At 52.2% G+C, this 12,484-nt stretch overlaps 1 protein-coding gene across 1 annotated transcript in view; it reads right to left on the bottom strand.

Annotated features, from left to right (window-relative positions):
• Positions 1–5,579: 5,579 nt before the first annotated feature.
• Positions 5,580–12,484, bottom strand: part of LOC135248951 (CUB and sushi domain-containing protein 1-like) — a 238,486-nt gene continuing 231,581 nt past the window's right edge. Inside the window, exons 59-67 of the mRNA XM_064324101.1 lie at positions 11,636–11,815; positions 9,889–10,062; positions 9,493–9,666; positions 8,164–8,237; positions 7,813–7,924; positions 7,539–7,718; positions 6,891–6,956; positions 6,468–6,629; positions 5,580–5,993 (exon numbers count right to left, since the gene is read on the bottom strand). Coding sequence (XP_064180171.1) covers positions 5,824–5,993; positions 6,468–6,629; positions 6,891–6,956; positions 7,539–7,718; positions 7,813–7,924; positions 8,164–8,237; positions 9,493–9,666; positions 9,889–10,062; positions 11,636–11,815 — 1,292 coding nt within the window. The 3' untranslated portion in view covers positions 5,580–5,823. The remainder of the gene's footprint in view (positions 5,994–6,467; positions 6,630–6,890; positions 6,957–7,538; positions 7,719–7,812; positions 7,925–8,163; positions 8,238–9,492; positions 9,667–9,888; positions 10,063–11,635; positions 11,816–12,484) is intronic.

Here is a 12,484-nt window from a genome sequence, read left to right as displayed (position 1 = left end):
GTACAGTCTGTCTCAAAACCCCAATCAGGTTAAAGTCCTCTCAGGAGAGCCTGCTGGAGCCTCAGGTGATAGCTTCTGAGAAATCAATATCAATTATCCAGGATCAGCAGCGCGGTGCAGCCGCACCACCGGCACGTGGCCATCGGGGGCAGTGCAGGACCCCCCTGTGGGCTCAGAACCTTCTCTGCAGACCTGTGTGTCCGGTGGGGCCTTAATGTCTGGTGCACAGCTGCGTCTGCAGCCAGGGCAACACTGTGGGGGTGTGGCTGGGGGGGGCGGGGGGTGTTGTGATGTGGGAGAACCTGCAGACTGTTAGAAGATCCCCTCTTTAGCTTTTGGTTATAAACAATAAACTGTATCATGCAGAGCCCAGGAGCAGCTCAGCTCAGAACAGGTCTGGTTCTCAGGAGCAGGGTCTGGTTCTCAGGAGCAGGTCTGGTTCTCAGGAACAGGTCCAGTTCTCAGGAACAGGTCCGGTTCTCAGGAGCAGGTCTGGTTCTCAGGAGCAGGTCTGGCTCTCAGGAGCAGGTCTGATTCTCAGGAGCAGGTCTGGTTCTCAGGAGCAGGTCTGGTTCTCAGGAGTAGGTGTGGCTCTCAGGAGCAGGTCTGGTTCTCAGGCACAGGGGTCTGGTTCTCAGGAACAGGTCCAGTTCTCAGGAACAGGTCCAGTTCTCAGGAACAGGTCCGGTTCTCAGGAACAGGTCTGGTTCTCAGGAACAGGTCTGGTTCTCAGGAGCAGGTCTGGCTCTCAGGAGTAGGTGTGGCTCTCAGGAGCAGGTCCGGTTCTCTGGAGCAGGTCCGGTTCTCAGGAGCAGGTCTGGTTCTCAGGAGCAGGTCCGGTTCTCAGGAACAGGTCCGGTACTCAGGAGCAGGTCTGGTTCTCAGGAACAGTCGGTTCTCAGGAACAGGTCTGATTCTCAGGAACAGGTCTGGTTCTTAGAAGGAGCAGGTCCGGTTCTCAGGAGCAGGTCTGGCTCTCAGGAGCAGGTCTGATTCTCAGGAGCAGGTCCGGTTCTCAGGAACAGGTCTGGTTCTCAGGAGCAGGTCTGATTCTCAGGAGCAGGTCCGGTTCTCAGGAACAGGTCTGGTTCTCAGGAACAGGGTCTGATTCTCAGGAGCAGGTCTGGATCTCAGGAGCAGTTCTGTTTCTCAGTTCTTTCTGCCGTTCTCTGAGCTGCTCCTTCTTCCAGGGTGGAGTTTTAGATTCTTCATCACTCCTTTTCCTCACATTATCTCCCAGCAATACACCACTGGTGGCTCCACCTCCCTCAAAGCTGGGCACACAGAATTCTGGGGCGGAATTCGGGATGAAGACATGTGACACGAAAGAGCAGCCTTCGCCTCAGGAACCCTGACGAGGACAGACAGGAACCTAGAAGAGCGGAGGAGAAGAGGGAAGGAGAGGAGAGGAGAGAAGAAGAGAAAAGGGGAGGGGAGGAGAGGAGAAGAGCCATGTCAGTCTGTGAAACAGATCATTGCACTAGCAAAAGGAAAAATAAATGCTAATTTAAAGCTTCCTGATTGGCCAGTGGATGGCCACACCCCACGGACACCATAAACTCATTACAGTCATCACCAGCCCAATTACAGCCCAAGCTGCAGGCGCCAGGGGCATTAGGATACTGAAATGATTTTAGACAGACTGTTTTTGATTGGCACCAGCTGCCTGAAAAGCAGCTTTTCCATGTGGTGTTGATTCATGGGATTTTGAGTTCTGTTGCCAGAACATGCATTGGCTCACAACGTGGGTCACGGACTTGGGAGTTTGGGCAGGTTGGAATGGGATGTTAAAATAAATGCAAATCTGTTATTAAATGTAACTTCCCACAGGAAGTAAAAGCTACAATCAAGGTGTGCAAAACTACAAAAAATGAGTCAGCAAACTACAATCAAGATGGTAGAGGTGCAAGTTTGCACTGAGGTGCAAACCATACAAGTAAAAGAGGCAAGCAACCCTCATTGCATATGAAATGTACACATGCAAACACATTTCAAAAAATGTTTATTTTTACTGAAGGACACGCACAGGTGAGCTGTACCTGGCAGGACTCACAAGGGGGAGGACTAGGAGCTATACTGCGGTAGAGACAGTGACTCACCTGGGGGGGGTTTAGGAGCTATACTGCGGTAGAGACAGTGACTCACCTGGGGGGGTTTAGGAGCTACACCGCAGTGCAGACAGTGACTCACCTGGGGGGGGTGGTGGGGGTTTAGGAGCTACACCGCAGTGCAGACAGTGACTCACCTTGGGGAGACGGGAGGTTGGGGGGGGTTTAGGAGCTTACCTAACAGCCACCTGGTGGGGAGGTAAGCTGACCGCAGTGAAAGGTACCGCTTCTTCCGTGGCACTCACCGTCGGTGGGGGTTGGATGTGTGTGATGTTGGGGTTAGCTACATGCGGGTTCTCAAGTGCCCCGCACCACGTTGGTGTTGTGTGTTCGCGTCAGGGCCAGTCTGGGGCTTTGGGCTACTGTCTCCTGTCGGGACGCACGCAGGAACAGACACAGGGTCTCAGTCTCCCCCTTTCATAACGGTTTCTCTTTAACCCTTTGCAATGTTTAATAATATATTCAAGGTGCAAATCCTGCATAGTGTGTCTGTAATTCATTCAATACATACATACAGACGTTCAACAGTCACTCTTCTCTACAGTGCAGAAATTCTAACCAACACAGCTTTTGCATTTTTTACCTGGTACCCACTTATACAGCTGGACACCAGACCTGGATACATCTGGGATACCTACCTTAGACACACCCGCAGCGTCCTATGGGGGAATGGAACCTGCAACCTCATGGTTACAAGCCCAGTTCCCGACCCACTAAACTACGCTGCCGGACACACACAGTCCTCTGGAGCAGGCCCTGTGAGCCGCTGCTGGTCTGCACGCTGCAGCCCAGCACTTCACCGCACACACACATTACAACCTCAGGAGGCCCCTGCGTGTGCAGCGTGCGCCGGCCGAGGCTGGACCAATCACAGGTTGCGCTGCAGTCTGCATGGCGACCGCTGGCGCTGACAGCATCAGAATTCGATATCAGACCGCAGTGCTTTCCCACACGTTAGGGCGGGACGAGCCGTCTGGCAGACCTGTTATTACCGCAAAAAAAAACGGCCAGCTGCTCCACGCTGATCTCAGAGAGAATAGCGGCCGGACACTCTGGGGAAACAGCCAGTGCTGCCGGACACTCTGGGGAAACAGCCAGTGCTGCCGGACACTCTGGGGGAAACAGCCAGTGCTGCCGGACACTCTGGGGAAACAGCCAGTGCTGCCGGACACTCTGGGGGAAACAGCCAGTGCTGCCGGACACTCTGGGGAAACAGCCGGTACTACCGGACACTCTGGGGAAACAGCCGGTACTACCGGACACTCTGGGGAAACAGCCGGTACTACCGGACACTCTGGGGAAACAGCCACTGCTGCCGGACACTCTGGGGAAACAGCCAGTGCTGCTGGACACTCTGGGGGAAACAGCCAGTGCTGCCGGACACTGGGGGAAACAGCCACTGCTGCCGGACACTCTGGGGGAAACAGCCCAGTGCTGCCGGACACTCTGGGGGAAACAGTTGGTGCTGCCGGACACTCTGGGGGAAACAGCCAGTGCTGAGGTGCAGCTGCGCAGTTTGACCTGCACAGAAACTTCCAGCGTTTCCTTCTCACCAAGAAATGTTCTTTTAGCTTTTCTCTTAGTTTTGGCTTTATTTTACTTTCATACTCTACATATTTGCCCTTATATATGCAAATGCTATGCTAAAAATAATGCCTTAAAAATAATACAAATATGATAACCCTACTCGTGGATCATCATTATTATTTCTGATGTCAGGTAAGGACAAATTAAATCCATGGAGGGAAATCTAATTATCCAAATAATACTGAACTGTTTTTATATGTTGCTAAAAATAAAGTTCATTTGATTATATTAATGCTTGAAATAAAAAAACAGCCTTAAAAAACGGGCATAAATCAATGAGCAATGATATCAATTTGTACAAAGAATCTGTGTACCAAAGAGCAGGCCAGCATAACAATGTCTGTGCAGGTGTGCAGTACCTGTGTTTGTAGAGGTACAAGGCAGGTGTGCAGTACCTGTGTTTGTAGAGGTACAGGGCAGGTGTGCAGTACCTGTGCAGGTGTGCAGTACCTGTGTTTGTAGAGGTACAGGGCAGGTGTGCGGTACCTGTGTTTGTAGATGTACAGGGCAGGTGTGCGGTACCTGTGTTTGTAGAGGTACAGGGCAGGCGTGCGGTACCTGTGTTTGTAGAGGTACAGGGCAGTACCTGTGCAGGTGTGCAGTACCTGTGTTTGTAGAGGTACAGGGAAGGTGTGCGGTACCTGTGCAGGTGTGCAGTACCTGTGTTTGTAGAGGTACAGGGCAGGTGTGCAGTACCTGTGTTTGTAGAGGTACAGGGCAGTACCTGTGCAGGTGTGCAGTACCTGTGTTTGTAGAGGTACAGGGCAGTACCTGTGCAGGTGTGCAGTACCTGTGTTTGTAGAGGTACAGGGCGAACCCTGCGATGATGGTGGCGATGAAAGGCACTAGGATGGCAGCTGCCACTGAGCTGCTGCTGAAGTTGAAACTGTAGCTCAGAACCTCCCTGTCCTGAACAGAGCTCTCTGCCTCTGCAACACACACACACACTATAAACCAGCGCTCTCTGCCTCTGCAACACACACACACACACACTATAAACCAGCGCTCTCTGCCTCTGCAACACACACACACTATAAACCAGCGCTCTCTGCCTCTGCAACACACACACACACACACACACACACACACACAATGAACCAGCACTCTCTGCCTCTGAAACACACACGCACGCACACACACACACTCTCACACACACACATACACACACACACACACACTCACTCACTCACAGTACACCAGCAGGGGACACACTCACCGATTCTCTGAAGGCCAAACTCCACAAGCCTTACCCTACCAATCCTGTAGACAGAACAGCCAGGGGAACCTCACATAGAACCTGGAACACCCAGAGATCAGTTACCTGCACTCACACAGCAACACTGAGATCAGTCACCCTACAGACACCTGAACACACCTGAGATCAGTCACCTGCACTCACACAGCACACCTGAGATCAGTCACCCTCACACAGCACACCTGAGATCAGTCACCTGCACTCACACAGCACACCTGAGATCAGTCACCCTCACACAGCACACCTGAGATCAGTCACCTGCACTCACACAGCACACCTGAGATCAGTCACCTGCACTCACACAGCACACCTGAGATCAGTCACCCTCACACAGCACACCTGAGATCAGTCACTGCCTCACACAGCACACCTGAGATCAGTCACCTCACCACACAGCACACCTGAGATCAGTCACCTGCACTCACACAGCACACCTGAGATCAGTCACCCTCACACAGCACACCTGAGATTAGTCACCTGCACTCACACACAGCACACCTGAGATCAGTCACCCTCACACAGCACACCTGAGATCAGTCACCTGCACTCACACAGCACACCTGAGATCAGTCACCTGCACTCACACAGCACACCTGAGATCAGTCACCCTCACACAGCACACCTGAGATCAGTCACCCTCACACAGCACACCTGAGATCAGTCACCTGCACTCACACAGCACACCTGCAAGTGTCAGAGTCAATGTGTGCTGCAATATGTTTGAGTACTGTGGACTGTAGTCCACATGATTGGTTGACTGATTGACTGATTTATTGATTATATGACTGATTGATTGATTGAATGATTTATTAAGTCACTGATTGATGGCTGATTTATTGATTAATTGACTGATTTATTGATTGATTGATTGGTTTATTGTCTCTCTCTCTCTCTGGCTGTGTGTATGTAAGGAGCATGGCTGTGACTCACGTGTCCATCCAAAGCCCAGTTCTCGCTCTTGAACTTGTGCACAAAGATCTCCACAGGGCCCCGGATCTGATGCACCTGGAGCAGCAAGTGAGACTCTTCACTCCTGTAGACCCCTGCAAGCGCCCACACACAAATCAGAACCAGAACCGAAACCCAAACAAGAACCAGAACCAGAACCAGAACCAAAACAAAAACCAGAACCAGAACTGAAACCCAAACAATAACCAGAACCAGAACTAAAACCCAAACAAAAACCAGAACCAGAAACAGAACCCAAACAAAAACCAGAACTAAAATCAGAACGGGAACCCAAACAAAAACCAGAACCAAAGCAAAAACAAAAACCACAACCACAACCGTAGCAAAAACCAAAACAAAAACCGGAGCAAAAATCTGAGCCAGAACCCAGATTCAGAACCCTGAACCAGACCCAGAACCTGGATATTTTCTCCAGTTTCCTGAAGGAAGTTTTCCTTTGGTATGAGCGCATGGTTTGGTGAGAAATGTCCCCCAGGCAGAGACAGAGGTGAGGACGGACTGGCAGGCACTGATAACGCCCAGGGTGAGCTGAGCCGAGGCTGGCGTACCGGACAGCTTGAGCTCCACGCCGCTGTGGTCCGTCAGAGTGCAGTTGACATGGTTACTGACGGGATCGAAGAGCGTCACAGTCAGCATGGCCGGCTGCTTCTTCCCCAGGTACTCATACGAACCCTTCCACTGCGAGTGTTTTGCAAACACACCCACAGGCACTGAGAGAGAGAGGGGAGAGAGGGGGGAGGGAGAGAGGGAGAGAGAAAGAGAGAGAGAGGGGGGAGGGAGGAGGAGAGAGAGAGAGAGGGGGAGGGAGGGGGGAGGGAGGGAGGGGGAGGAGGGAGAGAGAGAGAACTTATTTTGGTTGTTAACTGAGAAAAGGTTGTCTCAATTAGGCTGTAGTTTTTATAGGATGATTGTAATTACTACAAATTTCTGAAACAAAATAGCACCTCTATATTTAAGCACATTATATTCACCTGGGAGTTTAGGATCGGGTGACTCTTGAATCGTTCCAAAGGTAGTACCACTCGGTCTGTTATCAGCTGAAAAGCAAAAAAACAAACATCACTTCAGAACTGTCACACATCAGCGGCTTTACCTGTCCAGGTGTGCAGTACCTGTGCAAAGCAGTGTTTACCTGGGCTGGTGTTCAGTACTAGTGCTGAACAGTGTTTACCTGTCCAGGTGTTCAGTACCTGTGCAGGGCTGTGTTTACCTGTGCAGGTGTTCAGTACCTGTGCAGGGCTGTGCTTACCTGCGCAGGTGTTCAGTACCTGTGCAGAGCAGTGTTTACCTGTGCAGGTGTTCAGTACCTGTGCAGAGCTGTATTTACCTGTTCAGGTGTTCAGTACCTGTGCAAGGCTGTGTTTACCTGCGCAGGTGTTCAGTATCTGTGCAGGGCTGTGTTTACCTGTGCAGGTGTTCAGTACCTGCACAGGGCTGTGTTTACCTCTGCAGGTGTTCAGTACCTGTGCAGAGCAGTGTTTACCTGTGCAGGTGTTCAGTACCTGTGCAGAGCTGTGTTTACCTGTGCAGGTGTTCAGTACCTGTGCAGAGCTGTGTTTACCTGTGCAGGTGTTCAGTACCTGTGCAGAGCTGTGTTTACCTGTGCAGGTGTTCAGTACCTGTGCAGAGCGGGGCTTTTCCTGTCCAGCTCCCATCGGACCGGCAGGTTCTGTGCTCCGAGCCGCCGGTCAGGTAGAAGCCTGGCTGGCAGGTGTAGATGAAGGTGTATCCCACCGAGGGCAGCTCGATAGCGCTAACGTCAGCATGGGGGGGCAGGTCTGGCTGACTGCAGTGGTGCGCTGGGGCAACAGAGGAGGGGGGGGGCGTGAGCTCTCTGTGCCTGTACCAGTGGCTGCAGGACAGACTTGGGGGGGGGTGGTATTCGGGTCTTACCCACACACTCTGGCTGGGTGGCGCTCCAGGTGAGGTTGGGCAGGCAGGTGCGGGAGATGGAGCCCTGAAGCAGGTAGCCCTTCCTACAGCTGAAGAAGAGCGTGCTGCCGATCTGAGAGAGAGAGAGAGAGAGAGAGAGAGAGAGAGAGAGAGAGAGAGAGAAATACAGTCACCCATCCACACACACATATACTCTCTCTCTCTCTCTCACACACACACACACACACATATACAATCGCTCACACACACACATACACTCGCTCACACACACACACACACTCACGCACACACACAGACACACACACACACACACACGTACACTCGCTCACACACACACACACACAGGCTTACCTGGTAGCCCTGAGAGTTGTTGACATGTCCGAACAGAGGCGCCCCTGGGTCGGCGCAGCTGGTGTGGGTGGGGTCTGAAACACAGGCCAGGCTCAGGTGAGTGATGATGTCATTTCCCCCGTGCTCACCTCGTTAGGGACTTTGAGGTCGTTAGACACTTTGAGGTTGTTAGGGACTCTGAGGTCGTTAGGGACTCTGAGGTCGTTAGAGACTCTGAGGTTGTTAGGGACTCTGAGGTCGTTAGGGACTCTGAGGTCGTTAGAGACACTGAATTCGTTAGGGACTCTGAGGTCGTTAGGGACTCTGAGATCGTTAGGGACTCTGAATTCGTTAGGGACTCTGAGGTTGTTAGGGACTCTGAGGTCATTAGAGACTCTGAGGTCATTAGAGACTCTGAGGTCGTTAGAGACTCTGAGGTCATTAGAGACTCTGAGGTCGTTAGGGACTCTGAGGTTGTTAGAGACTCTGAGGTCGTTAGGGACTCTGAGGTCGTTAGAGACTCTGAGGTTGTTAGGGACTCTGAGGTTGTTAGAGACTCTGAGGTCGTTAGGGACACTGAATTCTGAGGTTGTTAGAGACTCTGAGGTCGTTAGGGACTCTGAGGTTGTTAGGGACTCTGAGGTCGTTAGGGACTCTGAGATCGTTAGGGACTCTGAGGTCGTTAGAGACACTGAATTTGTTAGGGACTCTGAGATCGTTAGAGACTCTGAGGTTGTTAGGGACTCTGAGGTTGTTAGGGACTCTGAGATCGCTAGAGCTGAATTCGTTAGGGACTCTGAGGTCGTTAGAGCTGAATTCGTTAGAGACTCTGTGATCGTTAGGGACTCTGAGGTCTTAGGACCTGAGGTTGTTAGAGATCTGAATTGTTAGGACTTGTAGTCTTAGGACTCTGGGTGTTAGGGACTCTGAGGTCGTTAGAGCTGAATTGTGGGACTCTGAGGTCGTTAGAGACTCTGAAGTCATTAGAGACTCTGAGGTTGTTAGAGACTCTGAGGTCGTTAGGGATTCTGAGGTTGTTAGGGACTCTGAGGTTGTTAGGGACTCTGAGATCGTTAGGGACTTTGAGGTTGTTAGGGATTTGAGGTTGTTAGAGACTCTGAGGTTGTTAGGGACTCTGAGGTCGTTAGGGACTTTGAGGTTGTTAGAGATTCTGAGGTCGTTAGGGACTCTGAGGTCGTTAGAGACTCTGAGGTCGTTAGGGACTCTGAGGTTATTAGAGACTCTGAGGTTGTTAGAGATGCTGAATTTGTTAGGGACTCTGAGGTCGTTAGAGCTGAATTTGTTAGGGACTCTGAGGTCGTTAGAGCTGAATTCGTTAGGGACCCTCACCTATGCAGGAGGGCTGCGTCCCGCTCCACGTCCCATCCGCCTGGCAGTACCGCCGCGCCGAGCCCACCAGCACCAGCGGCGGGAAGCAGGAGAACACCGCCGAGGACAGGTAGGTGAACCCCCGATCGTCCCTGCGCCCCTCAGCGGGAACCCCAGGATCTCCACAGAACACAGCTGGGGGGGCAGGTTAGTATCATCATCATCATCATCATCATTATTATTATTATTAACACACATTTTAAAACACATTAGGCCAGGAAGAATGAGAGGAGGAGGAAGAGGAAGAGGCCAGGAAGAGGCCAGAGGTAAAATGTGAGGGGTGAGAGCTCAGAGGTGAGATGTGAGAGGAGAGAGGAGAGAGGGGAGAGGTGAGAGGTGAGAGGTCGTAGGTCGTACGGAAGCACTGCGGCCGCTCCCCGCTCCACTGGCCCGTGCCCTGGCAGGTGAGCGAGGCGGGCAGGGAGAGCTGGTATCCCTCCACACAGGCGTACGCCACGCTGCTGCCCCACTGGAACTCCGAGCCCACCACCCGCCCGTTCGGGATGCTGGGGGGCGAACCGCACATGATGGCTGCACAGGCAGAGGGACAGACAGACAGAGAGGCACACCAGAATCAGACATTGTCAAACCCATAGGAAATTCAGCCAAAAGACTGACATATAATCAACTGACCCACCAACTAAATGCACTCCTGGGGTTAAGAGTCAGCCTCAGTGCTGCAGTCTGTGATTGGCCCCACAGGATAAACACACAGGAGTCCCTGTGGATCACTCTCAGCACTGCAGTCTGTGATTGGCCCCTCAGGATAAACACACAGGAGTCCCTGTGGATCCCCTTTAGTGCTAAATAACCAATAAACAGAGGACTGTCTAGGGAGGGGTCTAAAGAGCTCATTTGCGATTGAGCATGTGGGCAGCCAATTAGAACTGAGATCATGCACGGGACGAGACCAGTCTAAGTGAAGAACAACCCTTGGAATGCTCCAGAGTGCAATGTTGCACACCCAGCATCAACGTGACAGTCAAGAAATTAAAGTGTTTCCATAGCAACCAGTTCCGAGCGGACTCCGTCTCACCACTGACCCTGGACTCTGATGCAGTGAGTCTCGGAGAGTACAGCTCTTAAATTGTTTACCGCTCAGCAAAATTAGGTTTGGGCTGCTGGGCTCCAAGACCGCTCGCAGTCCTCACAGGGCAGGGTGTTAGGTCCTGGTTTGGGACGGTACCTCACGGACAGTGTGTTAGGTCCTGGTTTGGGACGGTACCTCACGGACAGGGTGTTAGGTCCTGGTTTGGGACGGCACCTCACAGACAGTGTGTTAGGTCCTGGTTTGGGACGGTACCTCACGGACAGGTGTAGTCCTGTTGGACGGACCAAGACAGGTGTTAGGTCCTGGTTTGGGACGGTACCTACAGACAGTGTGTTAGGTCCTGGTTTGGGTACTGGTTTGCGACCACAGACAGGGTGTTAGGTCCTGGTTTGGGACGGTACCTCACGAACAGGGTGTTAGGTCCTGGTTTGGGACGGTACCTCACGGACAGGTGTTAGGTCCTGGTTTGGGACGGTACCTCACGGACAGTGTGTTAGGTCCTGGTTTGGGACGGTACCTCACGGACAGGGTGTTAGGTCCTGGTTTGGGACGGTACCTCACGGACAGGGTGTTAGGTCCTGGTTTGGGACGGTGCCTCACAGGGCAGGGTGTTAGGTCCTGGTTTGGGACGGTACCTCACGGACAGAGTGTTAGGCTGTGGGTTGGGATGGTACCTCACAGACAGGGTGTTAGGTCCTGGTTTGGGACGGTACCTCACGGACAGGGTGTTAGGTCCTGGTTTGGGACGGTACCTCACGAACAGGGTGTTAGGCTGTGGGTTGGGACGGTACCTCACAGACCGGGTGTTAGGTCCTGGTTTGGGATGGTACCTCACAGACAGGGTGTTAGGCTGTGGGTTGGGACGGTACCTCACGGACAGGGTGTTAGGTCCTGGTTTGGGACGGTACCTCACGGACAGGGTGTTAGGTCCTGGTTTGGGATGGTACTTAATGGGTAGTGTGTTAGGTCCTGGTTTGGGATGGTACTTAATGGGTAGTGTGTTAGGTCCTGGTTTGGGATGGTACTTAATGGGTAGTGTGTTTTGGACGGTACCTCTGCAGACGGGCCTGGTCCCGTTCCAGGTGCGGTCCTTGGTGCAGACCAGGCTGGACGCGGGGTCCCCCTCCATGCTGAATCCGGGGGCGCACTGGAACCTCACGCTGTGGTCGAAGGTGAAGTCGTTCCCAAACCTCATACCGTTGGCGGGAACCCCGGGGTCTCCACAGTTTATCACTGCGATGGACACAGCCACGTCATGTGATCACATCATGTGACCCACAGAGTGATGTCATCACTGTAAACGGCTCACGGTCAAAGAGCGTGCCGGCAGCCGAGATATTAAACTCATTACATTCACACTCAGGCACTTAGCAGAGCAGCAAGTAAAGGCCCATTACAAAGCAATCTGTGTTTAGTGATGGAGCCAATCACTCCACACTTTGCTCTTAAATTACATTTTAAATTTAGCACTGACACCAGCGTTCGATCAGCAGAACTCTTCAGCACAGGAACCTGCTGGGAACCTCCACGGCTGCAAGCTGAGTTTAACTGTGTTTCACTGAGTTTAACTGTGTTTAACTGTGTTTCACTGAGTTTCACTGTGGTATGCAAACCGCACCCAGTCAATCTCACACTTAATTGGGCGATTTTCCTAAACACGGCGAAGGTGGAAGCAGTAAAGCATCGGAGGGGCCAGGAAAAAACAAGCCTTTTACAGTCCCCTTTAAATCAGGATTACTTAACCCCCAATTCAGCAACCCTGTGTTCCGCAGACCTGCTAAAAGCTCTATGGAGCCAGCCATTAGCCCGGGGGCTAAATTAGCTTAACGCTGACAGTCATTAGGCTCTGCTGGATAAGTGTTTTGCTGGAACACAAACCTACAGACAGCGTGGGCCGGCAGC

Source organism: Anguilla rostrata, chromosome 1, assembly GCF_018555375.3.
Source record: "Anguilla rostrata isolate EN2019 chromosome 1, ASM1855537v3, whole genome shotgun sequence".
In the NCBI taxonomy this organism is placed as follows: Eukaryota; Metazoa; Chordata; class Actinopteri; order Anguilliformes; family Anguillidae; genus Anguilla; species Anguilla rostrata.
This window is presented reverse-complemented; position numbering and strand designations above follow the sequence as displayed.